The sequence below is a fragment of the Paramormyrops kingsleyae genome, chromosome 9 (assembly GCF_048594095.1).
Source record: "Paramormyrops kingsleyae isolate MSU_618 chromosome 9, PKINGS_0.4, whole genome shotgun sequence".
Classification (NCBI taxonomy): domain Eukaryota; kingdom Metazoa; phylum Chordata; class Actinopteri; order Osteoglossiformes; family Mormyridae; genus Paramormyrops; species Paramormyrops kingsleyae.
In genome coordinates this window covers 21,464,695-21,491,655 of record NC_132805.1, presented here as the reverse complement: position 1 = coordinate 21,491,655, position 26,961 = coordinate 21,464,695, and the positions used below count along the sequence as shown (strand labels likewise).

The following is a 26,961-nucleotide window of genomic DNA, read 5'->3' as shown; positions in this document are numbered from 1 at the left end:
AAAAAATTAAATGTTAAGTGTAATTATGAAAACTACAAATAACACTCATTGCACAGTTAGTTAAATTGATTTGACTGTATGGTGTGCAGCCTACATAAACGTACGCGGTAGACATATATGTACACCGAACAGTGTTAGTTTAAGATGTGTACCCAGCATAAATTTTGCATCGGTACTTGAGCCAGGATCCACAGATTCTAATATTGCACTTCACCCCAATAAAGCACCAGACAATACGGCTTATTTGGCAAAATTTAATTGCCATACACAATTTCATGGTACCTTGAATGAGTTTTCAATATTCGTTGATTTAATAGCAGTCCCACATTACAGATATAATTAATTTCCTTCTGGTACAATTGTCATAAAGGCAAAAATGATTTACGTATGTAGGTACACACACGACAGAAAGACTCATAATTGCACAAGAGCAAAAATTTAAGTAACGCTACGGAGAGCCGACGTTTTGCCGAAGGACCAAGACACCTTAATATTTTCTCAAACAAACCGGTTACAAACCGCACATGTAATAATAATAGATACAATTCATTACTGCTGTTTAAAAGATTACATTGCAGTATGTTTTGCACACACACACACACACGTTAAAAATGTCTAAAAAAAAATAGCAACATATATGGTAAAAATGCTCTGTCAAAAGTACAAAACTACATGTAAAGGAAAGATGGGAATATTTTCCCTCCGAAATTCATTGTAACACTACACTAAGAAGTTAATTTGTATATTTTGTAGAAATACATATGTTTTTACTTTAATAAGTCCACTGTTTGTTGTCCAAAATATAAAACAAAATGGAATGCCGAGAATATTTTATCGAGATGAGGTTGCGTATTTATTTTGAGGACGGACTACTTGTAAAACTCCACTTCTAATCATTTTAAGGAGGGACGTCCTGTAAAACTCAATTTCCGGATAAACTCCACTTCCTGTAAAACTCCACGCTCCACGCTCCACAGCAGCTGCAGAGACTCTCTGGAGTGTGTAGGGACTGGTTTGAGATTGGGCCATGGTCTCAAAAGGCTGTACAGATCGCCCTAAAGTGTAATGCTGCGCATGCGAGGTGCAACCAGATCTCCCGGAAATGTCGTCACAGGATGTTATATGAGAAGGATTTTAGCGAAAACTGTTCCGTGTAAATAAAGCTTTGAAATTACAGGAATATTGTACTTAACGCAATAATTGTCAAAGAAAAAAAACGTAGCTTCGCACTGTAATGTTCAGTTTAAGATTTTTTCATTATAAACTTGTTTCCATGATTATATAACAAGCTCGCTGCACTCTTTGTTGAAGCCCGCTCGATGAATGCGTGCATCCACACTAGCTTAATTATATTTGTGTAATTATAATTTTGTATATGCAGCGTGCTTATAGAATTACGTGTTCAGGCCGTTAACTTTGGCGTGTTTCTATCACATTATAACAAAATGCACCTATGCATTGCCTGTCCAGTTATGTGAACGAAAGGGGGAACTCAAACCGATCGAATATTCATAATATTACGTTTTTTACGCTTTCGCCATCAATTATTGATTCGTTTTCGTTGTATTGTCACTGAAGATATGCCGGAGATTAAACTGAAACACGTTGTATCCTGCAGCAGCGAGGAGAGTGTAAGTGTACATCTCATGAAGTTAATTATATCTCTATACTTCAATTGAAATTTCATTATAGCGAAGTTTAGATGTTGTTTGTCTTTCAAGTTGTGAAGTTAATTTTATGTAAAGTAATTTTGCCTATAAAACGTTTAAATACGTGATCTATTTATAATAAGTTGGTAAACTAATTTTACCTATCTCGGTTCATGGATCTCTACCACAGACTCACAAGGCGGAAAATTTGCTAAATTCTGACACCTACAGGAAGTGGAAGGCAGCACGACCTGGGGAGAAACAAACCTCCGTGATTTTGCAGGTCATTTAATTTACTTGTCCTCGCCGAAGTTATTGCACTTTATTTAAGTATGTTGTATTTTTTGCAAACGTCTTACGTTTACGTTCAGGCAGTGTTCAGATATAGTTCACATGAATACAGCCTGAAACCGTTTCTTCGGTACCCTGGAGGGGTAGAAAACTAATCTTATTGAGTAAGACCGGTCAGTGGTTAATTCAGATAAGTCCCAATATGTATATGACTAAAGAACTGACTGTCCTTTATTTATTTGATTAGAAAATTGAGCATTAAAATAAAGAAGCTGGTATTTGAAGGGCTTGTCTCTGAAAAGCTGCAGATTTTATTGTACTGTTATATGGTAAACATTTTTGCAATGAAGATACTTATACATCCTGTGCTGAGAATCACATGGTTTTGAAAATAACTTATGATATTCTCTTGTGATGGATGGTCTGTTCTGTTTCAGTTTGAGAAAGAGGAGCATATACATAGCATAGACATTGGGAATGAGGGCTCTGCATTTATTGAGGTCTTGGTGGGGCACTCAACCTCCGTGAAGGACCAGGACTATGAGGTACATGTTCCTTATTTCCTATTTGTCAGTGCGTTCACTGTATGACACCCAAGTGCATTTTTGCATGGGTAAGTTAGCAATTTGAGACATGGCATGGTTCTTTGGCTCATTTGGTCTCATGATTATACTGAGGTTTTGGCACCTGTCCTCTATACATTTTTTGTGATTTGTACTTGTTGCACTTGTGAAACCCTCTTCATACCTTTTTGTAGGTTTTGCTGGTTACGTCCTCCTTCATGTCCCCTTCAGAGAGTCGTAATGGCACCAACAGCAACAGAGTGCGCCTCTTTGGGCCCAATCAGCTGGTAAAGGCCACAGCCCAGGAGAAATGGGACCGGGTCAAAATCATATGCACGCAGCCCTACAGCAAGGTAAAAACTTGTAAGCTTACTTCTAAGTGACATGTCATTTGTGAAGTTAGAAATTCATACTGGGTCCTCAAAAATATATTACCCCTAATTGTGGAATTAGAGCTGTTACCTTGGCTCATAGTCTGTGTATGAATATGACATGGAATGAACTATATTAGATGGTGTCCTAGGATCAGCCATCAAATGGTGTCAAACACTATGAGCAATTAAGTCTTCACTCACCTAAAGTGCATTTCTTTAGACTGGTTAGTGGGAGTTTAACCCTCTGGGGTCTAGGGGTAAGGGAACACACTTTCATTCAATATCATAAACTTAATTTGTGGCAAATAAATTATTTCTTATATATTTGTTTGGCATTAAACTCATCTTAATCTAGTGTACGTGGTAAATATGTCAGATTTATGTGAAGTTTGTAATTTGACATCAAAGTATAGACATTGCAAAATGCAGTTTGGAACACATGCAGAAACATTATAAAAGTATATAGTAAGTAATAGTGGAAGTTTGTTTTGATCCCAGATATCTGATCACCAAAATCTTGGCTACATGATGATGACTAAATGGTGTAGTTGCAACATTCAGTTGGATAAATAAATAAGGAAAACCTAACTCATATCACTATTTCTGGTCTCCTGCCATTGAATATGTAGAAATTCTCATGTGTATACATCAGCTGTTCACACCTGGCCACACACCCCCCCCCCCCTTTTTAAGGCGCTGATGGTGATGTATCTGGATTGCGTTTCACTGTTCCGTTGTTCATTGAATTACCATGCGAATGCAATTTGAATACGCGGTAATGCAGCTATTTAGAATGTGAATAGCGAGCTTCAGGTGAAAGTGGTACTACATGCCCCCGATGCAGGTAAAACAAAGAAAGGTGACATGGTTTAATTTTTTGCCTATTTAACCTAATTTAAAAAACTTTAATACTTCTGACAATAGACATTTTGAAAAGAAGACAGATTATATATTTAGTCAGTATTTTTTTCCATGTTTCTACAATAAGATTTCAGCGAGTTATGAACTGAAATACACAAGAAAGATACGCGGCATCATTCTGTCTTTTTTAATCGATTTTCCCCATCCCTTACTCAAAATCAAACTATAGATGACAAATAAATGGTTCACAAGTTTTAATTTTATTTTGTTTTTTTGTTTTTTTTTTTACTTTAACTCTTTGGAACCGAGGTGCCACTGATACGCGGCATCGCTGACGATGCCGTTGACCCCAGAGGTTTAATAGCTTTCAAATATTTGAAAATGACTGCACTGCTCACCAAAATTAAACACCACTAAATTCATTTGTTAAATTCTTTATACATGCTTGTGTATATTTTATGTACAGTAATTTAATTGTAAATACGTTACAGCTAGAGCTGGGCGATATGGCCTAAAAATAAAATCTCCGATTTTTTTCACAATACAGTGGTACCTCGGTTCTCGAACTCACTAGAACTCAAATTTCTTGAAAGTCGAACAAACCAGTTTGACCTAGAACTCGATCTGAATACCAGAAGTCAAACCGTGAACGCTGACCTAATATAAATTGTACGCGCCAGGAAATTAGTCATACTACAATACAATTCTTACTTGAATGCCTTCTTCACAGACTGGACGATTAACCAAATAAAGCAACGCAACATTACAGTAACTAACAATAAATAAACCACTAACTTACGTGTACTATTAGAGCATTTATGTCATTTATTTAAACTTTATTTTACCAGGTAAATTAACTGAAAACCAGTTCTCACTGCCTTACGTGATATTCGGGAAAAATAGCAGATTACGCATCAGAACTGCCTGGGATACAAACGTCATGCATGTAACAACTCTTCAGCCAATAAGGGCAAAGGTGTGTCATCATGGAGGCGGTTCCAGTTTGTGCAGCCGGGTGAGAGGTCGCAATGCATCTAACCGTAATGCATTGTGTCAGGATCAGAATGCCTGGCTTTAAGCCAGCGCTGTCGAATGACCGTACTGGGGAAACAAACTGAAATGCGGACTTAATACAGAGGACTAATGACAACAACCAGAAACAGCTGATCACATGGGGATCCCACACGAGGTTAACGAGGGGGCGTGGCACACAGAAGGAGTGGACAATCGGGGCAGGACAGGGGTAATGTTGGAATAAGATCTTTATCGTTTTGGAAGCCATTAAGAAAAAAATGCTGCTCTTGTTTTATCCTGTTCATTTTGTGTTTAAATGCTAAAAAAAAGAAAAACATATTTAGGTGTAATTTTGGGGGGCCGGGAACCAATTAATTGGTTTTCCATTATTTCTTATGGGAAAAATTCGATCAGAACTCGAACTTTTTAGGATTCGATCCGGAGTCCGGAATGGATTAAGTTTGAGAACTGAGGTACCACTGTAAATCCGATTTTTGATTTTAATCGATTTTCCCCATCCCTTACTCAAAATCAAACTATAGATGACAAATAAATGGTTCACAACAAGTTTTAATTTTATTTTGTTTTTTTGTTTTTTTTTTTACTTTAACTCTTTGGGAAGTTAAAGTGCAATCTGACAAGCCAAAACAAATGCTTGTAAGTGAGATGGCAGACTACGCCATTGTAAACACTTTTAGAAACTTGCAGAAACTGTGGCATGTTAATGAATCCCGGCTTTTCCACAGTATGTATGGGCACCATGTCTTTTGCAATATACATCGCGAAAGCGTTTGTTATCGCCTTCCACCGTGCCCCATTCTTATCATATGGCACACAGTTCGAAAACGTGTCAGGGTTGCTTGCTTAACTTTGGATGTTGTGCTGGTGCTGCGGGTATTTTCATTTCGCTGGGAGCTGCACTTCTCACACTCCGCTGCGTGCCTCTGCTTTAGGTGCTGGAATAAATTTGTCATGCTGCTACCTTTGGTTGCAAGTTTTTAAACAGACTTTGCAACGAGGACTTGTTTGGTCTGTGTCCGACGGTGCAAAACCGAACCATTTAATTGCCATGTTGTTTGTGAATCCGCTACAGTGTTTGGGTGCACCGCGCTAATTTACCCATGAAGAACGGTGCATCGCATTAATTCCACTTTTGGCGCTCGCGTGTAAAATAAGTACAGTGGTACCTCAGAACTCGAATTTAATCCTTTGAGGACTCCAGATCGAATCCTAAAAAGTTCAAGTTGTGTTCGAATTTTCCCCATAAGAAATAATGGAAAACCAATTAATTGGTTCCCAGCCCCAAAAAATTACACCTAAATATGTTTTTTTTTTAGCGTTTAAACACAAAATGAATCAGATAAAACAAGAAGAGCATATACTGTATAAACACATCTAAGCACATTTCTCAAAACAGTAATTTGTAAAGTAAGAAAATAAATATATCCTAACAATGTGTAAAGTTAAAAAAAAAACAATGGGCCTCATTCACCAACCGTTCTTACGAACAAATTTGTTCTCAAACCCCACGTACGCACTTTTTTACAAAGATTCTGGCATTCACTGTTTGTTCTTAGCTAAGAACAGAATCTACGCACACTCAAGACCATTCCTTCGCACATTTGAGTAATGGTAGTTTGTTCAAAATAATCGGTTATAGCAGTTTTGTTCATTCTATAGTTCATAAAATGATAGTATTTGAATAATTTATAAAAGTAAAATATAAAAAATTTTAAAGTGTAAAAATTATTTTCATGGTAGTAATCATGTGGATTATTATAGGTCTGTTTCTGCGCATTGGCCTTGCTATCAAAATGGCATTGCTGTTACTTCTTGAAGAGCTTGCCAATCGTGCTCTGAGAAGGGAACACATGTTTGAAGATCATTTAGATTTATTTGGCACACAGCGTTTACAGAGATGGGGGCTTTATATCCACTGGTTACACTGCTGAATAACGTATATATTTGCATTTACCTCCTGTACAGTAAAATCCAGTTATAACGGATTTCAAGGGACCTGGCAAAACAGTCCATTATATCCAAAGAGTTGCTGTATGCCCAGAACACAACTACAGGACACCATTTACTCATGCCACACCCCAGCACACACACTTTTGTGGTATAAATTATTATATTGTACATGTAGTAATCCAACTTTACCTGAGCAGATGCGTGACTATTAATAATCCCGACTACGTATCTGCACTGGATATCACCGGCACGCCACGCACCTTGTGGACGGAGCCTGTGTGTCTGTTATAGCCGAAGAAAACTACAGTTAAAAGCGACCCTGGGGACTAAATTGTCCGTTACAAGCGAAATTCCGTTATGTGCAAGTCTGCTATATCTGATGCTTTTTCTGCATGTTCTTAAAGGCGCACGGCCGGGACCAGCGGACCTCGTCCGTTATAGACGATATTCGTTTATAAGTTAGTCCACTATATGGGATTTTACTGTATTAATACTTCTACTTCAGCATTACTTAAGTTTTTTTTCCTCTTAGTGCCAAACGGCTCACAGCCTGCGTGTCTCTTCGCCGTTCCTTGCACATGGCCCTACAGTCTCATGCCCTTTTATGGGAAATTGCAGGGCGTTTCCCTATGCTAATTAGGACAAACTGGCATGCGCTTTCAGTTACAAAGACGTGGGATTCACCATTATTAAGAACAAAGGTGCAAACAATTCTGCTACTTAAGAACACCTCATGAATCCGACGTAGATTGTTCTTAAATTTCGTAGGAACAAATTTTAGAGAATTCTTAAGAAAATATTGGTGAATGAGGCCCAATGTGTCCTTCCCCGATTGTCCGCTCCTTCCGTGTGCCACGCCCCCTCGTTAACCCCGTGTGGAATCCCCGTGTGATCAGCTGTTTCTGGTTCTTGTCATTAGTCCTCTGTATTTCGTCCACGTTTCAGTTTGTTTCCCCAGTCCGATCATTGTATTGTCCATCTGCATTTTGCCTGCCTTACCTGTAATTAAACCCCGTATTCCCCGATACCCTGACGCCTGGCCTTTGTGTCCGTTCCGTCCCACTCGGCACAACAGTATTATTATATTATTATTATTATAAACGTATTAATGGTTTATTATTAATATTAAAATTATGATTGAGATTAAGATTAAGATTTCGTAATGAATACGAAATCTTTATTTTTAAATGTATTTTATTATATAATAATTACTGTTACTGTCTCTCATTGTCTAACTGTATTTTTACTGTCTAAATATATGTATTCAGCTAGTGTAAACATGCACGATGCTATCACAGCGAATGCGAGGCTGAGACCAAAGCATTATCCTATGTTTCCGCTGAGAGACGTGCCACGTGACTCATTTCCCTGCGTTTACGAGTTATCTTAGGTCGGCGTTCACGGTTTGACTTCTGAGATTCAGATCGAGTTCTAGGTAATTTTTTTTCGAACTGCTTGGTTCGACTTTCAAGAAATTTGATTTCTAATGAGTTCGAGAACTGAGGTACCACAGTAATAAAATCAATTTTCATAAAATCACATCGTCCTGAACTGTAAAGTCGAATTAATCGATAAAATCGATTTATCGCCCACCTCTAGTTCCAGCCTTTTATAGTAATTATTTGTTATGATTGGCTCTTTACAGTTCCGTGTAACTTCACCTAGCACATGCATTAGAATAATAATTTGCCCTTAAGCCTTTTCTCAGTGCTAGCTTAAATGTGTTCTTGGAAGCCTGCTATACAGTGGCTTTCACTGACCTGTGGTTGCCAAATACCACCAACAAGCTGTGGATTCATGCGGTCTTTGCTTGACAGAACATTGCCTATGGAGTTGCCTTTGTGAAGTTCCATTCACCCCCAGACAAAAGTGACCCACCAACAGCGACGCCTCCAGTATGAGAATTCTTGTTCATATTTTTCCATTTGTTAAACTATATCCATTCTGTAGTTTCATAAGTGTCTTTTTAAATAATTTATCAGAAATGTATGGGAAAATGCTCTGGTAGGTTTTTTTGCAGTGGGTCAGCCAGGTTCTAAACAGCTGTAGTGTTTTGGGTCCATAATCTTATAAGTATATACATTCTTATTTATATAAAATTAGAAGGGTTGCATTAGGGTCATTCCATGTCAAATCATCACACTTTCTGACCTCATTGTCACGGATTTTAATGACACAACATAACCTTTGATGCTTGCAAAGTCGAGTGATTCCCTAAGTGTGCACTTACACTGAACTGATTTGGGGATGGCATATTATTTGCTCAATCTGTAGAGCTGGACAATAACTTTAACCCTCTGGGGTCTAGGGGTAGGAAACACACTTTCACTGACTGGGGCATGATCACACATTTCTTCAAATATCATAAACTTAATTCATGGCAAATAATTTCTTATACTTGTTTTGCCATTACACTCATTTTACAGTATATTGTAAATATGTCAGATTTTTGTTAAGTTTGTAATTTGACATCAAAGTATAGACATTGCAAAATACAGTTTGGAACACATGCAGAAACATTATAAAAGTATATAGTAAGTAATAGTGGAAGTTTGTTTTGATCCCAGATATCTGATCACCAAAGTCTTGGCTACATGAAGATGACTAAATGGTGTAGTTACAACATTCAGTTGGATAAATAAATAAGAAAAAGCTAACTCATGGCACTATTTCTGGCTCTTTTCATTGAATATGTAGCAACTTTCATGTGTATGAATGAGCCATTGACACCTGGCCACATCCCTCCCCCCATTTTTTTGGCGCTGACAGGGATGTATCTGGATCGCATTTCACCGCTGCGTTGTTCAGATTACCATGCGAATGCAATTTGAATACGCGCTAATGCGGCTATTTAGAATGTGGATAGCGATCTTCGGGTGAGAGCGGTACTACACGTCCCCGATGCAGGTAAAACAAAGTAAATTAAAAACTTTAATACTTCTGACAATGGACGTTGTGAAAAGACAGATTACGGATGTAGGCAGGTTTTTTTTTCATGATTCTACATAAAGATTTCAGCGAGATATAAACTGAAATAGACGCGAAAAGTACGCTGCATCGCCAACAATGCACTCGACCCCAGAGGGTTAAAACAAGAAGGGTGAAAGCTTTAAAACACTTCTGTGCAGCATACATTAAGGTAAATATAGTCAAAAGTCATAGCCCCCCCTCCCCCCCCAAAGAGTTAAATTTTTTCGCTTAAATCTCCCTCAATGTTGATCCCAGAATGCCCAATTTCAGTTTCATGAGTTACTCGTGTGACCAAATCAGTATACCAAATTTTGTTCAAATCCGTGACGATGAGGTCAAAAAATGTGATGATTTGACATGGAATGACACATTTCTGAGAGTCAAATGCTATGTTCATCTTAAGGCAGCTCTGTTGTCCTAATGTAATCTTGGCTTTGTTATGTTTGTGTTTGATTTCCATTGATAGAAGTTGACAAAGTTGGGCCAGTTCCGGGTGAAGGAGGAGGCTCCCTCCACTAGCCCCAGTCTGCAGCCAGGCAGCCTTTTCCTCAATCGGGACAGTGCTCCCAAGCTCAGTGCCAGTCCCAAGGGTAGGGAAGCTTCTCTCACTTAATTCAAATTGCCTTACAAACATTAACAATTTGAAACTTTGCCAGTTGTTATGATGCCCGGCCTGTACGGACCACAGTGAGCATTGTACTACTGACTCGCCTCTCTTCAGTTTCACCTCAGAAGGAGAAACTCAGCTATGCAGCTGCAGCACTGCAGTCTGGTTCTGGGGGCAGTCAGCCCCAGCCCACTGGCTCAAACTTTTCTTCTGTACAGGTAGGGCGACTGCAGCCTGTATCTCCTCCTCTTTATGTTTTACCTCACTGGAACTTCTCCCCATCGTAAATGCATGCTCTATTCTGGCCAAGGTTTTGAAATGGATAATCCTTGATATAAGTTAATTGTATTCCCTGAATGCCGGTGAATGCAAATGGTTTTGGTATCATTCTGCTTTTGCAGACACTTTTCTTAAGATAATAATTGAAAAATCACGTTTTGGATTAGTGTCAATTTGAACTGGCATCCTATGGGCAACGAAGTAGAATTGGTAAAATTTTGAGTCAGATCCAGCGTTATTGTTCATGAAAACTTATTGTGAAAAAACATTTTCATTAATAAATAAAAAGGCTTGACAAAAAAAGAACTAAAATTTAAATCAAAACAAATTAAAATAAACTAAAACTACAGAGAAGATGTCTTAAATTTTCGTTCTTGTCAATTTCATACGTAACTCTAGCTGGATGACCTTTCATTTCTTTAGCTGTGCCAGGTTTACTCGTGCAAACAAAAGGTACATGATGTCACGTGTATGTCGACAAATTGCCAGTTTATCTGCCTATTGTGGCAGCTGCAGCAGCCAAAGTCAGGAGAAATCCCATTTAGGATTACAGTGGAAACCGTTTATAGTGATCACGTCTAGGTGAAATTAATCACTATAAGATGCTAATCATTATAAACAATTTTTTTCTTTATGTCTCAGGCAGATTACCATCTAATTGACATTTGTATATTTATTACATGAATAAAAGGTAATAAAACGGACATTTACTGACTTATTGACACTTTCAAAGTACAGAACAGCTGTTTTAAATGCTTTTCAAATTACAGTAGTGTAAAAATTAAATTACTGAACTGTGTACAATTCAAATACGCTATAATACAGTACAATGCTGCTGCATCTTGGTGGCTTGTTTTTGGTTGTTTATTATAGGCTTTGATGAGTCTATATTTGTAACAGAGAAAATTACTTTCTTTTTTCTTGCAAAGTAAAAAAATATATATACAGTTGTACCTTGGTATACGTCCGCTTTGGAATAAGTCCTGCTTGGTATACTTCCTGTTAGGATGTGAAAATCATTAGTCCAATGTATTCTGCGTTAGATATTTACAAACGAGAGGGGGCCATTCGGCCCATCAGGCTCGCTTGGGGAGAACTTAACTAATAGCTCAGAGTTGTTAAAATCTTATCTAGCTCTGATTTAAAGGAACTTAGGGTTTTAGTTTTGGTTACACTAGCAGGAAGACTATTCCATACTCTAACTACACGCTGTGTAAAGAAGTGCTTCCTCAAATTTTTTTTTTTTTTAAATGTTCTCCCGCTAATTTTCACTTATGGCCAGTTCTAGTATTTAAACTAATATTGAAATAGCCATTTGGCTGAACAGCATCCAGACCCATTAGAATCTTGTAGACCTGGATCATGTCCCCCCTTAGTCTCCTTTGCTGAAGGCTAAACAGATTCAGCTTAGCTAACCTCTCCTCATAAGACATTCCTCTAAGACCAGGAATCATTCTCGTAGCCCTCCGTCGCACCTTTTCTAAGGCAGCAATGTCCTTCTTAAGGTATGGTGACCAAACCTGCACACAATATTCTAGGTGGGGTCTTACCAAGGAATTATATAAATGTAACATCACCTCCCTTGACTTAAACTCCACACACCTAGAGATATAACCCAACATTCTATTGGCCTTTTTTATGCTTCCCCACACTGGCGAGAGTGGGACATGGAAGCCTCAACATACACACCAAGATCTTTCTCGTAATCAGCAACCTTTATTTCAGTTGAACCCATAAAATATCTGTAATTTATATTTCTGCTCCCTGCATGGATTACCTTACATTTATCTGTGTTAAATTTCATCTGCCAAGTATCAGCCCAGTCGCTAATTAAATCCAGATCCCATTGTAGCCTCTCTGCTGTTAGTATGTATTGGTGTCAATATCATTAATGTAAATTCAGATCAATAGTGGTCCGAAAATTGAAACCCTGCGGTACCCCACTATCAACGCAGGCCCACTGTGACATTGTGCCTCTAATAACTACTCGCTGCTTCCTGTCAGTTAACCAGTTTTCGATCCAATTGGTACTTGCATTTTAAGACAGATCGCCCCAAAATTGAAGCAATGCCACTTGGTAACAAAAGGAAGGGTGAAAGCAGACGACGTTTGACCTTATGAATGTAAAAAGTCAAAGAGTATTACATGGATCTTATTACTGCTTTACAAAAACATTATATGGATGAAGCTATACAGCTGGTTTCATCTTCAGACAGATGTATCACAAAATGAAGCAGCAGCGCTGTGTGGCAGCAAAGGAAGGAAATGGCAGCTGTAGCAGATATTTGGTCTTGTGAACGCAGTCAAACTCAAAAGGTCAAAAAGTATTCTATGGATCTTTATCAATAGAGGCAAGTTACCTTGGACCAGCAATGTCTGTTGTGAAAGTTTACCAGAATGTAGCAACGTGTGCAACAAATGTATATGACAATTGAGTGATGAAGAACCAGACAGCAACCCACTGATCATATATGCTTCTATCGTGAAAGGAATTCATCAGTGTTAGATATAAACTTAAGGGAAATTATGAGTTTGTTCATTTAGTGTGGCAGTAAAAGATTCAGTTAAGTGGGGTACCTTGTTGCTGGTCATGAAGGTCAGAGAGGACAAAGGTGGGGGGCAGGGCAAGCAGCATTTTGGCACAACTGTAATATAGTGAAAACCAAGGTTATTACTGATGTTTGCTAAAGCAAACCTTGTAGATGACCAGCCTTCTATTGTTGCTGTAATCATTATTGTCTCCTTGATATTAAGTGAATTGTTCATTGAACATGGCTAGTTACAATATATTCAAAGTATTTTTTTTTATGTTTCTGTAATAATACTGAATTGTTAATTGTTGTCTTTCTAATTTTCTTCTAAATGTTATATTACCCATTTCATTTCCCATTTTGCTTGAAATGAAGCAGGAAATTGTTTTGAAATTTTGGCACTGGACTTCACATTCTTAATTAAAGCATTTTGGGTTCTGTAGACAGGGTGTCCTGTAGCCATCTCTTTCTTCATCTTCTCTGTCACCTCCTAGACTTCAGCTAAAAGGAAGTTTGAGTTCAGTAAGGAACACCATTCAGGTTCCAGTCAGCCCCTTGCCAAGAAAGCTAGCACCGTAGCCACAACTGAGCCTGGTGGTGGGGTACCCAAACAGCGGCCAAAACCCACATCCACAGGCAACTCAGGCTTGAACAAGAGTGAGTTTTCACCCATGCACTTTGTCTCACAGCAAGAGTCACTAGGATGCATTTTATGCAGGATATTTTACTGTAACCCACAAAAATATCTGACACCCCATTATACAGGACTTCTTAATATATTGTACCCATAGATACAGCTTAAAGTTTAAGATTTTTGGTTTGGGCATATTGTTAGTGTCATGCCTTTCTCAACTATCCTGCCATGAAAAAACAATTGTGTTTCCCATTACAATTATATAAGAAAAGGCACATGTTGAGGTGTATTTAATTTTGAATAGACTTTTTGATTCAACCCATCACTACTGATTTTTTTGCTTAATACGTTTATATAACTGACCTAGCTATGCACATATTACACAGGGGTAATGTCTGTTTATAGCACTATTTAATGTCATAGTTCCATCCCACTGTGAGTATATTAAAGAAGAATTAAACCAATTACAATGATATTTCTGAATGCATTCTTTGGTGCTGATTATTTATGCTATAGCACAGACTCAGGACCTTAGCCAAAGAGATAATGGGGGAAGTTTAGTTAAAAATGCACCGTGATTTCTTTTCATAACTGTACAAATGCACAAAAAATAAGTATGCATTTGTGCTGTTACAACAAGAAGCCACCATGCTTATTGTTTTATATGGCACATGCATACTTGTGTACCAGTTATGTCCTTGTTAATAATGGAAAACCATGTTTTTGTACGTAGTGAGCCATCCTTTTCCTGAGATTCCCCCTTCTTTATTGCCACCTTCACTCTCTACTCCAGGTCCTTCAGAACAGAAGGACCTAGAACTCGGTGAGAAAAGGGAGAGCCCAGCTAGACCGCAATCAAGAACCAAAGTGCAGAACAAGCCCAGTGAGGTTGTTTCTGTCAAAAAGATCCTGGAAGGTGTAGTGGTGGTGCTGAGTGGCTTTCAGAACCCCTTTCGGGGTGAGCTTCGTGACAAGGCATTAAGCATGGGAGCCCGATACCGGCCAGACTGGACCCCAGATGCCACCCATCTCATGTAAGTCTGTGTGTTCCATCCTGGTCCTCTAACTTTACTTCAAGAAGCTAGAGGTGGGAATCAGACCAGATAATGGAGAAAATACAAATTCTACAGAAAATGACAGAATTTGGCTAGTGCATTTTTCATTTTATTTTTGAGAACCATTAAAAACTGAAGCAGAATCTGACTAGGGATTCTAAAACGGTGACCTGATTTACCTGCCGGCTAGTGCATCCAAAGAGGAGCAGTAGTTTGTTTGTATTTCTTCAAAGTAAAAAATATTCCCGGGTGTCAGACGTGTGTGTGTTTTAAATTCTGTGGAATTTAAAAACCAGAAAAATACTAATTTAATTTTTGGTGAGTTTTCCATAAAAATGAACAAGTATTCAATGCCAATTCAGATTTAACCCAAAGAAAGTTTACAGTAAAGGTGTTGAAGTTTAATCTGCATCTTTTTTTTAAAATTTTTTTTTTTATATATTTTATTTTTTCATTTTTTCAAACAGAAGAATAACAACAGAATACATTTGCGTGGTCACCTTTACATCTCTACAAAAGTCCTAGTAGATACATACATAGGTCAAAGTACAAGTCATAAAGCCATAGACACAATCCATTTTTCCCAGTATTGAAGATATGTGTCCATCTGTAAATTCAGCGCAAAGGTAATTCTCTCCATATTTTGAACACTAGTTACAATGTCCAACCATTCAGACCTTGTTGGGGGATCAGGCTGGAGCCACTTACGCGTCACAGCTTTCTTGCTAGTTGCTAATAAAATCTTTAATAAATACTTATCTCTCACTGTCAGATGAGCTGGCAAGTTACCCAGATAAATCGTAGAGAACGAATAATCAATCGCATCACCAAAGATATTATTTATCACTTTCGTGATCTCCTGCCAATACGACTGAATAGCTGGACAGCTCCAAAATACGTGAAAGTCATCCGCTAGTCGTTCCCCACATATCCTCCAGCACAACCCCACACCTGTATCACCAGTCTGAATAGACTTTAGCTTGGGGGTTATAAAGTACCTAACCAGGTTCCTCCAACAGAATTCTCTCCACAAACCAGAGCCAGTAGAAGTAGCCTGAACAGAGCATATATTCACCCAGTCCTCCTCTGAAATAACAAGGCTGGCTTCCCTCTCCCATTTTAACCTAAACTCCCTAGTTGAGTGTTCTTTGTTGAGTTGGATAGCTGAATAAAGTCTTGAGACCAGTTTCCTATTATCTTTATTTTTATAAATATCAATAAATAAATCTACTAAATTGGGGTCATGCTTCTCCAAATATTTTATTTCACTGTTGAAGTAGGTCCTGGTTTGCAGATACCTAAAGAAATCTAATTTTTCCATACCGTACCTATCCGAGATCTCCTGAAAACTATCTAATTCTCCCTTCAGGGAGATTGAACTAAAAGTAGTAATGCCAAGCCTATACCATAATTGAAACCTCCCATCAAACTTTGATGGTTTAAAGTCAGGGTCAAAGGCAACCCATCTCAATAATCTTGACTGTCTTTCCATTGAATGTGATTTACATTCTTTAAACCAGATTCTAAAAGGAACTTTAGTCCATTGATTTAAACTACTGAAATTCTGTTTATACAAAGTTTTGCTACCTAGTAGTGATTGCAGTGGTATAGCTAACTGTGAAATTTCCAAGTCTTTCCACTTTGCTATATAATCTGGGTTGCAACAGCATGCCAGTGATCTTAATTGAGCTGCCTTGTAATAATCCAACAAGCAAGGCAGTGCTCTGCCACCTCTCTCTTTGGACAATTGCAGTGTTTTGAATTTAATTCTTGGCTTCCTACCCCTCCAAATAAATCTCGAAATCCACTTATCCCATTCTTTAAATTGTTTAAGGGGGACTTCAACTGGCAGGGATTGAAAGAGGTACAAAAGACGGGGAAGCATGTTCATTTTTATTGTATCTATCCTATTATACATTTCTAAGGGCAGCTGAAGCCACCTATCTATATCTGATTTAATCACCTTATTTACTGGGCCATAATTACTGTCAAATAATTTAGTAGTATCCTTGGTTATTAATATTCCCAAATACTTAATACTCGTTGTATTCCACGTAAATTCAAATCTATCCAGCAGGTCTTTCTGAGGAATATAATTAAAACTTAAAGTTTGTGTTTTTTGAACATTTAGTTTATATCCTGAGTAGGTGCCGAATTTTTTAAAAATGGACATCAGTCTAGGGATACTAACCTCTGGCGTTGCAACAAACAGCAAAACATCATCTGCATACAAACAAATCTTTTGCTCTAGACCTCCAACTCTTATCCCTTTGATTCTCTGATCCTCCCTAATTAACTGAGCTATGGGTTCAATAAATAAAGCAAAGAGGGCAGGGCTGAGAGGGCAGCCTTGACGGCAGCCTCTTTCCAGAGTAAGACTCTGAGTAAGGTGACCGTTAATCTTAATTCTAGCATTTGGTGAGGAGTACAACATTTTAATACATTTAATAAACTCATCTTTGAAGCCGAATCTTTCCAATGTCAGATAAAGATACTCCCATCGGACCGAGTCAAATGCCTTTTCAGCATCTAAGCTAATAGCTACAGCCCTGATATTTTCTTTGGTGATGTGATCAATTACATGCAACACCCGCCTAATATTATCCTGTGTCTGCCTATCACGCACAAATCCCACTTGATCTAAATCCATTAATTCTGGTATTATATCTTCCAATCTTTTAGCTAATATTGAGGCATACAATTTGTAATCCACATTTAAGACAGATATTGGCCTAAATGCACTACACTCCTTTTTATCTTTACCCTCTTTAGGAATAATCGAGATTATTGCCTCATGCCATGTTCTCAGTGATTCACCTCCCTTAAGCATGTAATTAAAACAGTCAGAGAGCATAGGAATTAATTGATCTTTAAAGGCCTTATACCACTCAACTGGAAAGCCATCAGATCCCGGAGTTTTGCTAACTTTCAATCTTGAAATTGCTTTCCCTATTTCTTCCTTAGTAATTTCTGCCATAAGAGCTTCATTTTGTACACTGCCTATAGACACTGGTAAATCCAGTGTTTCTAAAAAAGAATTAATTTCTTTGTGGCTAGTCGTATTCGTTTCGCTATATAGATTCCTATAGTAAGTTTCAAAAATTTGGTGAATATCTTCCTGTTTGCAGTAATTTTTTTTAGTTTTAGGGTCTCTAATTTCAAATATAGTGCTCTCCGCCTGACGCTTCCTTAGCTTCCATGCCAATAACTTCAAAGCCTTTGGGCCATTTTCATAATATCGTTGTCTAGCAAAAGAAGCCTTTTTCTCTAATTCCTCCTCATACAATTAATTTATTTCCTTCTTAATATTATGTAATCGATTTAAGACATGAGGTTTCTTTTTACCCATATGTTCTCTCTCCAAAATCTTAAAATTTTCCTGTAAGTCATTCAGCTTTTTACGTTTTTCCTTCTTCTTATACGATGTAAGAGCTATTAGTTTACCCCTGATCACTGACTTCGACGCGTCCAATAGGACACTTGGCGATACTTCCTCATTGTTATTAATATCAATATATTCCCTTAGTTCCTTTTGAATATATTCCTTACATGCCTTATCGTTCAAAATGCTCGTATTTAGCCGCCACAGTGAGTTCTTCTTTTTATTATCTAAGTGCATAGTCAGATAAACAGGAGAGTGATCAGAGATATCCCTGGTTCCTATTTCGCAATCTGTAATTCTATACCTATCCGAGTTTTATGAACAAAAAAATAATGAATTCTTGAGTACGTCACCTGACTCGCAGAGTAGAATGTAAATTGTTTGTCTGTCGGATGGGTAACCCTCCATACATCGATCAGTCCCAGCTCCATCAACAATTTTTTAGTAACCCTCGCTCTAGGAGTCAACCTCTTTAGTATATTAGAGGAATCAAACTTAGGTTGCATTTGGACATTCCAATCTCCTCCGTATATCAAAACCCCAGATGCTTTAGAAGTTATTAATTGGAAAATGTCCCTGATACACGAATTATCCTGGCCAGGAGGTATATACACATTAACTAAAGTAACCTCCTTTTCATCTAGGTATCCCTTCACTAAAACATATCGACCCTCTTTATCAGAGAATTCGGAAATCAGACGGAAGTTCACACTATGAGAAATTAGTATTGCTACCCCTCTTCTATTCCCTTTCCTATAAGATGAATAAAATACATTCTTGAACCCCAATCGTTTAAGCTTCTCATGTTCTACTTTATTAAGGTGGGAATCTGCATCTTTTTGAAGGTCATGATGGAGTTATGGACTTGGACGACTTCACATGTTCATTGGTGTTGAATTGTATCTTAATATAACTATAATTTATGTTTTCTACCCCTTAAATTTCTTTTTGTTTCTTCTTAGTCATATGATATGATGTGATGTGATCACTCAAACCTTTTTCTTCCCCTTTAAGCTGTGCTTTTGCCAACACTCCTAAGTACAGTCAGGTGAAAGCAGCAGGGGGCACTATAGTACGGAAGGAGTGGGTGCTTGACTGCTACAAGAGGAAGCAAAAGATATCTTACAAACGGTAAAAAATACTTTTTTCTCTTTTCTCTTCAATTTATCAGTTTGATTTGGTTCCAGTCCCTTTTTGAAACCATGCATATCTGAATAAAACATGCTTAGCTTCTTAAAGATTTGCCCAATTTTATGGTTGTAAAATGAATTTTACTTCATAGCATGTCTCAGATGTCAGGGGAACAACTGAAAAAAGTCAGTTTCAAATGCAGTAGAACTCGAACTTAATCCGTTCAGAACTCCGGGTCGAATCTTAAAAAGTTTGAGTTCTGATCGAATTTTCCCCGTAAGAAATAATGGAAGACCAATTAATTGGTTCCCGGCCCCAAAAAATTACACCTAAATATGTTTTTTCTTAGCATTTAAACACAAAATGAGCCAGATAAAACAAGAAGAGCATATACTGTACTAAACACATCTAAGCACATTTATCAAAACAGTATTTTGTAAAGTAAGAAAATAAATGTATCCAAGCAATGTGTCCTGCCCCTATCGTCTGTTCCTTCTGTGTGCCACGCCCCCTCGTTAACCCCGTGTGGAATCCCCGTGTGATCAGCTGTTTCTGGTTGTTGTCATTAGTCGTCTGTATTTAGTCCATGTTTCAGTTCGTTTCCCCAATCCGGTCATTGTATTGTCCGTCTGCGTTTTGCCTGCCTTACCTGTAATTAAACCCCGTGCGAGGCTGAGACTGAAGCGTCACCCTTTGTTTCCGCTGAGAGACGTGCCGCGTGACTCATTTCCCCACGCGTACAAGTTATCTTAGGTCGGCATTCACAGTTTGACTTCTGAAATTCAGATCCAGTTCTAGGTAATTTTTTTGCAAACTGGCTTGGTTCGACTTTTAAGAAATTCGAGTTCTAATGAGTTCGAGAACATGGGGTACCACTGTATAGTCCTAGAAATGCATTCCAGCAGACGCTGACAGTTTAGTTTTCAAAGAGTTCTGTGATCATCCCATCTAATATCAGATAGGGATCTAATACTACTCATATTGGTTTGATAGGAGGAATAGGATGATTTTGATGAATTGGATATTCATCAAAAGCAATAAACTATTTGTACATATGTTGCCTGGGGAAAAAATGAAAACAGCATAAATAGTATTAACTGTTCTTTTTCATGTTTTCCATTGCATTGCCAGTAAGCAAATGTAAAATAGCTTATGTTCATCAAAGTATCCACACATGCTAAGAAGGATTTAGTGAAATATACTGATGTTGTTATGTTTATTCCACCCTGTAATGTTGTTGCCTACTAGTCACACAACAAGGGTGGTGTCTGTCAAGTTAAATGACAAATGTCAAAATTGTCACCTTGCACATTTTGACTTCACTGGAGATTTAACATCAATTCGATTTTATCTGTTTAGCTATGGTTTCAATAAATATTACTGTTCTCCACAGACTTCTTATCTTATTCATCTGATTTATGCATTAGGTACCTAATGGATGGAGCTGAGTCTAGCTCAGAGGAGAGCAATGGGGAGAAAGATGAAAGTGAAGAGGAACAAGTGGTGACTATTTTGCTTGACTTAAAATATTAACCTTAAGCAATGGTGATGCAATCAAAAACAGCATATAAACGGACTGTAACATGCTCACATGGCATAGTGCATTTTGGACAAACTTTTGAAGCACTTTCATACTAAGGGTGTTTAACACAGCCTTAAGGATATGTCACCTATTCTGACGTTATGTTGTTATTTTTCCTGCACAGAAAGGCATCATGCAAAAAGAGAGAAAACAGGCCATCTCTAGGAAATCAGACCAAGAAGGAAAGGCGGAGAATGAATATGCAGGCTCCACTGATGCAGATGAACCAGGTCATACAGCACGCCACTCCCGTGTGGAGAACACAGCACACATCCATGTCCCTGGTCTGCTTGCTTGGTTGACCAAGCCATGCTCCAGTTTTATTGGGGAAAGGGGAACATATGGGGCTATTATTGTAGCAAAATTATTTGCAAATGTGCGTAGAGAGTTGTGTGACTATATCTCAATCTGTGTGTGCGTAATCATATTTGTAAATGTGTAAAAGAATTTGTAAATGCTTACTGAGATTTACAAATGTGTAAAGGAATTTGTAAATGTGTTCAGAATCTGTGCGTAATCAGATTCGTATGCGTAATCAGATTTGTAAGTGTACTGAGATTTGTACATGTGTGGACAAATCTGTAAATGCATACAAAGGCTAAAAAGTCTAAGTATTTTACTGCAAGAGCTGTACACTCACCTAAAGGATTATTAGGAACACCATACTAATACGGTGTTTGACCCCCTTTCGCCTTCAGAACTGCCTTAATTCTGCGTGGCATTGATTCAACACGGTGCTGAAAGCATTCTTTAGAAATGTTGGCCCATATTGATAGGATAGCATCTTGCAGTTGATGGAGATTTGTGGGATGCACATCCAGGGCACGAAGCTCCCGTTCCATCACATCCCAAAGATGCTCTATTGGGTTGAGATCTGGTGACTGTGGGGGTCATTTTAGTACAATGAACTCATTGTCATGTTCAAGAAACCAATTTGAAATGATTCGAGCTTTGTGACATGGTGCATTATCCTGCTGGAAGTAGCCATCAGAGGATGGGTACATGGTGGTCATAAAGGGATGGACATGGTCAGAAACAATGCTCAGGTAGGCCGTGGCATTTAAACGATGCCCAATTGGCACTAAGGGGCCTAAAGTGTGCCAAGAAAACATCCCCCACACCATTACACCACCACCACCAGCCTGCACAGTGGTAACAAGGCATGATGGATCCATGTTCTCATTCTGTTTACGCCAAATTCTGACTCTACCATTTGAATGTCTCAACAGAAATCGAGACTCATCAGACCAGGCAACATTTTTCCAGTCTTCAACTGTCCAATTTTGGTGAGCTTGTCCAAATTGTAGCCTCTTTTTCCTATTTGTAGTGGAGATGAGTGGTATCCGGTGGGGTCTTCTGCTGTTGTAGCCCATCCGCCTCAAGGTTGTGCGTGTTGTGGCTTCACAAATGCTTTGCTGCATACCTCGGTTGTAACGAGTGGTTATTTCAGTCAAAGTTGCTCTTCTATCAGCTTGAATCAGTCGGCCCATTCTCCTCTGACCTCTAGCATCAACAAGGCATTTTCGCCCACAGGACTGCCGCATACTGGATGTTTTTCCCTTTGCACACCATTCTTTCTAAAACCTAGAAATGGTTGCGCGTGAAAATCCCAGTAACTGAGCAGATTGTGAAATACTCAGACCGGCCCGTCTGGCACCAACAACCATGCCACGCTCAAAATTGCTTAAATCACCTTTCTTTCCCATTCTGACATTCAGTTTGGAGTTCAGGAGATTGTCTTGACCAGGACCACACCCCTAAATGCATTGAAGCAACTGCCATGTGATTGGTTGATTAGATAATTGCATAAATGAGAAATTGAACAGGTGTTCCTAATAATCCTTTAGGTGAGTGCCACAAGCCATCAGTTACAACCACCTAGGAGGACGTCTCAATTGGCTGTCTTTTTGGCACGTGGTTTTTGCTACAGAATACCTCTCCACACGGATTTTTTCTCCTCTGTGTCTCCACATGGTGTTTTCTACCCTTAGGAACAGGTTGTAAATGTGAAAAATGAAAAGGGTTGGCAAATAGGGAGCACTGGTAGGGGTGGGTGATATGACCAAAATGTCATATTACAGTGTTTTTGGTTAGAATCAAGATGTATGTATAAATCACAATACTTTTTTTTGTTTACAAGTCAACGAGTACTATTAATTGACCTTAACCACTTAACCAGTAATTCTGTCCTTACAAGAAGCACTGCATGTAGCTAAATAATAATAAATTATTAAGGTCTATGAAATACTGCACATAGAAACTGATTGATTACTTGGCACCTAAAACTGATTGGCTGTGTTGACACCTGTTGTACAGACGGTATCTTTGAAAAGTTTGCAAATTACAGTAGACTGCAAATCCAAATTCCACACAATGAAAGTAGAACATTCTTTGTAGCCAATTCTTCCTCTTATGCCATTCCACACACTGTTTATTCGATCATTATTAGCCAAGCTGCCTAACTGCTTAGAAAATATCAATTAAGCTTTTAGTTTAAGATCTGCTCAATAAGTTGAAATTCACTGAGACAGATAATTGACAAAGAAGTGAGATATTCAGTCAGTGCTGAGATATTATGCAGGCTGAAATTGTTTTGTTTCACATCAAATTGATTTGTTTCATTGTAGTACTGTTGCAGCTCCTGAACACGCAGCTGTCGAATGGTAGGCACTTGCCAGTTTGATCTGTAGTTATTATAAAGTAGTGCACTTATAACTGGGCATTCTTTGAAGCTTGCCTTAGCTGCACTTATGCCTAGTTAACTCCTCGAGAGCACTTTGTTTGTAATGTGCTATTTGCTTCACATTGCTTTGGACAAAATTGTCTGCTAAATTAAATTAATGTAAATGTAGTGCTGTATTTCTATCCTTACGGCTACTCTGAAATGCTTATCTTGGATACAGTTGCAATTGTTCATGATAAATGGTCATATCACCCACCACTAGGGAGCAGTGTACAGAGCCACATTTATCACGCAATGCCAGTAGTTTTATCACTGAAATGTACTGCAGTGTACTAAAATGATTACTGATCACCAAATTCTCATAATGCCAACAAAACTGAGACTTTAAAAACATTTTTGGATTCTGTGTGCCTGGTCTATCAGTGTCCTCAAATATCTTGCTCTGACTGTTTGGTAGTAGATGTACACCTGTTAGATGAACCCACAGAGCACAACATTGCTGCATTTGTTATCCGATCTGGTTATATAAATAACAAAAAAAACTGCATTCCTTACATTCTGATACATAGGCAGTCAGTGGCTTACATTCAGCAGCAATAACTGAGCAGGTTTTTTGTGATGTATTGAAAGGCAGTATAAACATTTATGAAAATTTGGGTGAGTTTCTGAGCTTCTGTTTGACAGAATATACATAATACCCTATACTAATTTGAATTTCGTTAAGCAGAATTTACTCCTGGACTAAAATCTGAATTAGTTTCACACATTCTATATTTAATGTTTTATATAATCTGCAAAGCCCAGTAGAGTTCATGTTTTATGTTTGCTTTAACACTGCCCCACCGTTTCCCCAAATTCCTTATCCATAGGGAATGAAGATTCTGGAATGGACACTGAAGATGAACTGAAGAGGTAAATAATCATTAACACTATACTGCAACTTTGCATGATTCTGTATCTGGGACCTTATTAAGATGAGTTTGTTTTGCAGAGCCAAAGGTGAGAGCCTGCAGAGGAGAGATGAAAGGGAGGCCAGAGAAGCAGCAGGAGGCAGGAATGCAGACATTTATGGAGGCTCGACCGATGAGAACACCGATGCTGAGGCAGAGGAGGACAAGCCCATCCCAGAGCTGCCAGGTGGGCCACCACTGCATTTCTTATTCAGTTTCCATTTCCATCTGTAGTATCTCTGACCATATTTTTCCCCCTCTGCAGATTTCTTGACTGGAAAACGTTTTTTCCTCTTTGGCAAATTCTCCAAGAATGAGAGGCGCCTTTTGTTGAGATGCATCGTTGCCTTTAATGGGTGAGAATGCAGATTTAGGGAGGATGGTGGGGAAAGTCTTTTGGGGGAGTTGGGAGGGCACGTTTGTAACGGGAGAATGTCTTGTCAACAGGACACAGGAAGATTTCTGTATTAAACAAAATAATTCCATTGTCTTATCCCTGCCAGTGTGGTTGAAGAGTACATGAGTGATAAGGTGCAGTTTGTCATCACTGCTGAGGGGTGGCACAGCTCCTTTGAGGAGGTAAGCGAGGGGCTCTTGGCGTAGGACAGGTGCTCACATCTCTCCCCCTTCTGATCCTCCTTGTCTGCTCATACCACCTTTTGAGCTGTCATGTGAAATATAAGGTCATATATTTGTTTTGCAGTAGTTCTTCTGTTTTTAAATACAACTTTAAACAACGAACAAATCAGATGTTGCAGAATGTTTTCGTTCTTCCTTTAACATGCTGTGCCAATGTGTTTGTCTCATTTAACATTTGTATTCAATTTAGTTTAGCCTCTGGCTCTTCTACTTGCAATATGGCACAGAACTCCAGTTTTTGTGGGGAAAAAACACGAAGTACCTCTGGCAGTTGTGCCTTTTTGTTTGCAAAATGTGTGAATTTACATAATGTGTAAACAAAGCAAACTGTCATGTCATTTAGTTTGCCTGTAACACACCTCAAACTGACATTTCTTTTTAAATATGAAGTGTTGTATGCATGAAAGGCCTGACAGCATATTGACTGTTTTTGCTTGTAACCAGCCTGACTATTTTGTCTATCACTTTCCAGGCCCTGATAGAAAACTGCAGTCTGTGCTTTGTAAAGCCTACCTGGATTTTTGCCATCAATGATCATCAGAAGATGCTGCCTTACCAGCCCTATACAGTCGTACCTTAACTAAAAGACTTGTTGCAAATGCATACTATTTTGTTTTTGATGAGAAAGCTTAGCATACAAACCTTTATGGTACTTTACAGAATGCCCTGCCATTTCAGATGAGCAATATCATTGCCAACTTTTATCAGGTTCAAGAGCTGTGCATCTCAACCTGTCCCACATACATAGCACAGAACAAAATTTTATGTATTTCTTGAAACAACATAAACCATATCAGGTTTAAAGTTAGGTGAGAATTTCCCCCCAAGCAGAGCTGACCAATAATCAAAAAAGGCTTCATCTGTAACTAGGGAATTGGGTTGGTTTACAGGTACCTCAGTGTTGTTTTGTGAAGGGATCCATTTCATAGAAAGGAAGCAAAATTGGTTGCCTCAGATTTCCCTTTTAATTTTTAGACTCCTCTTTAACAGCAATACGTATATATGGGGTTTGAATTGTGGCCGAAGGCAGTGTTACTTGCAAATATTTTTGGAAGTCTGGATAGTCCCATTCTTGTGTTAATTTCTTTTTCTTTAGAGTTTTTAGATATTCCTGAATTGTTTTATTTGCATTTGAGTCGTACATTTCCTATCTTCTAGCTTGATTAAAATTACACTTTTGAGAGAAATCTGAATCACTTTTGTATGTTTTGGGCTACCCACAGCCAATACGGGTACTGTCCCTAAAACAAAACTTTGTCTTTTGTGATGAACAGCAATTTCCATATTAACTCCTAAACCTTGTGTTTTAAATAGGTCTTTTATGTAAATAGGCCTGATTTCTGTTTTGCCAGTAGGCCAGATGAGAGCCATAAATGGAGAAATCCAGCACGTGACATTAGTTGCAACATTTTGTTCTTTTTCTGCCAAAAAGGACTAGATGTAATGTGTGAGCCTCCAGAAGCTTGGGCACCTGAAGGTCTTTCATGCCTCAGGTAACAGATTGTTTCACCACTTCTAGACCTGCGGTGTAATATATGTACTTTCTAGGTCTGTCACTTCAATCTGCATCATTCCCTTTAGTTCTAGATTCATAGTCAAAGACTGTGTTTTCTGCAGAACACAAGGCTCTCACACTGTATATGATTACTATGCCTCATATTTGGTCTTGACAGTTGAATCACTGCATCATGATCATTCAGTTTTCATAGAATGTAGAGTATGCTATCTAGATACTTTTTACTTTCTCTAGGCTTTGGTTGTGGGTGTGTGTTTTTATTTCATCTAGTAAAATTAC

General features: G+C 38.3%; 1 protein-coding gene across 5 annotated transcripts; it reads left to right on the top strand.

Annotated features, from left to right (window-relative positions):
• The first annotated feature begins 1,084 nt into the window (after window positions 1-1,084).
• Window positions 1,085-26,353, top strand: xrcc1 (X-ray repair complementing defective repair in Chinese hamster cells 1). Of its 5 annotated transcripts, XM_072716522.1 has the most exons (19): window positions 1,085-1,631; window positions 1,840-1,932; window positions 2,378-2,485; window positions 2,698-2,856; window positions 8,541-8,618; window positions 10,160-10,283; window positions 10,415-10,518; window positions 13,605-13,767; window positions 14,538-14,778; window positions 19,196-19,312; window positions 20,740-20,815; window positions 21,019-21,124; window positions 22,124-22,180; window positions 23,522-23,557; window positions 24,447-24,489; window positions 24,569-24,714; window positions 24,793-24,883; window positions 25,031-25,106; window positions 25,639-26,353. In XM_072716522.1, exons 1-19 carry the CDS (start codon window positions 1,581-1,583, stop codon window positions 25,744-25,746), a joined length of 1,977 nt encoding a protein of 658 aa, XP_072572623.1. In that variant the 5' UTR covers window positions 1,085-1,580; the 3' UTR covers window positions 25,747-26,353. The 5 variants fall into 5 exon arrangements, with proteins under 5 accessions (XP_072572623.1, XP_072572625.1, XP_023663464.1 ...); XM_072716524.1 differs by lacking the exon at window positions 8,541-8,618; XM_023807696.1 differs by lacking the exon at window positions 22,124-22,180.
• Window positions 26,354-26,961: the final 608 nt, after the last annotated feature.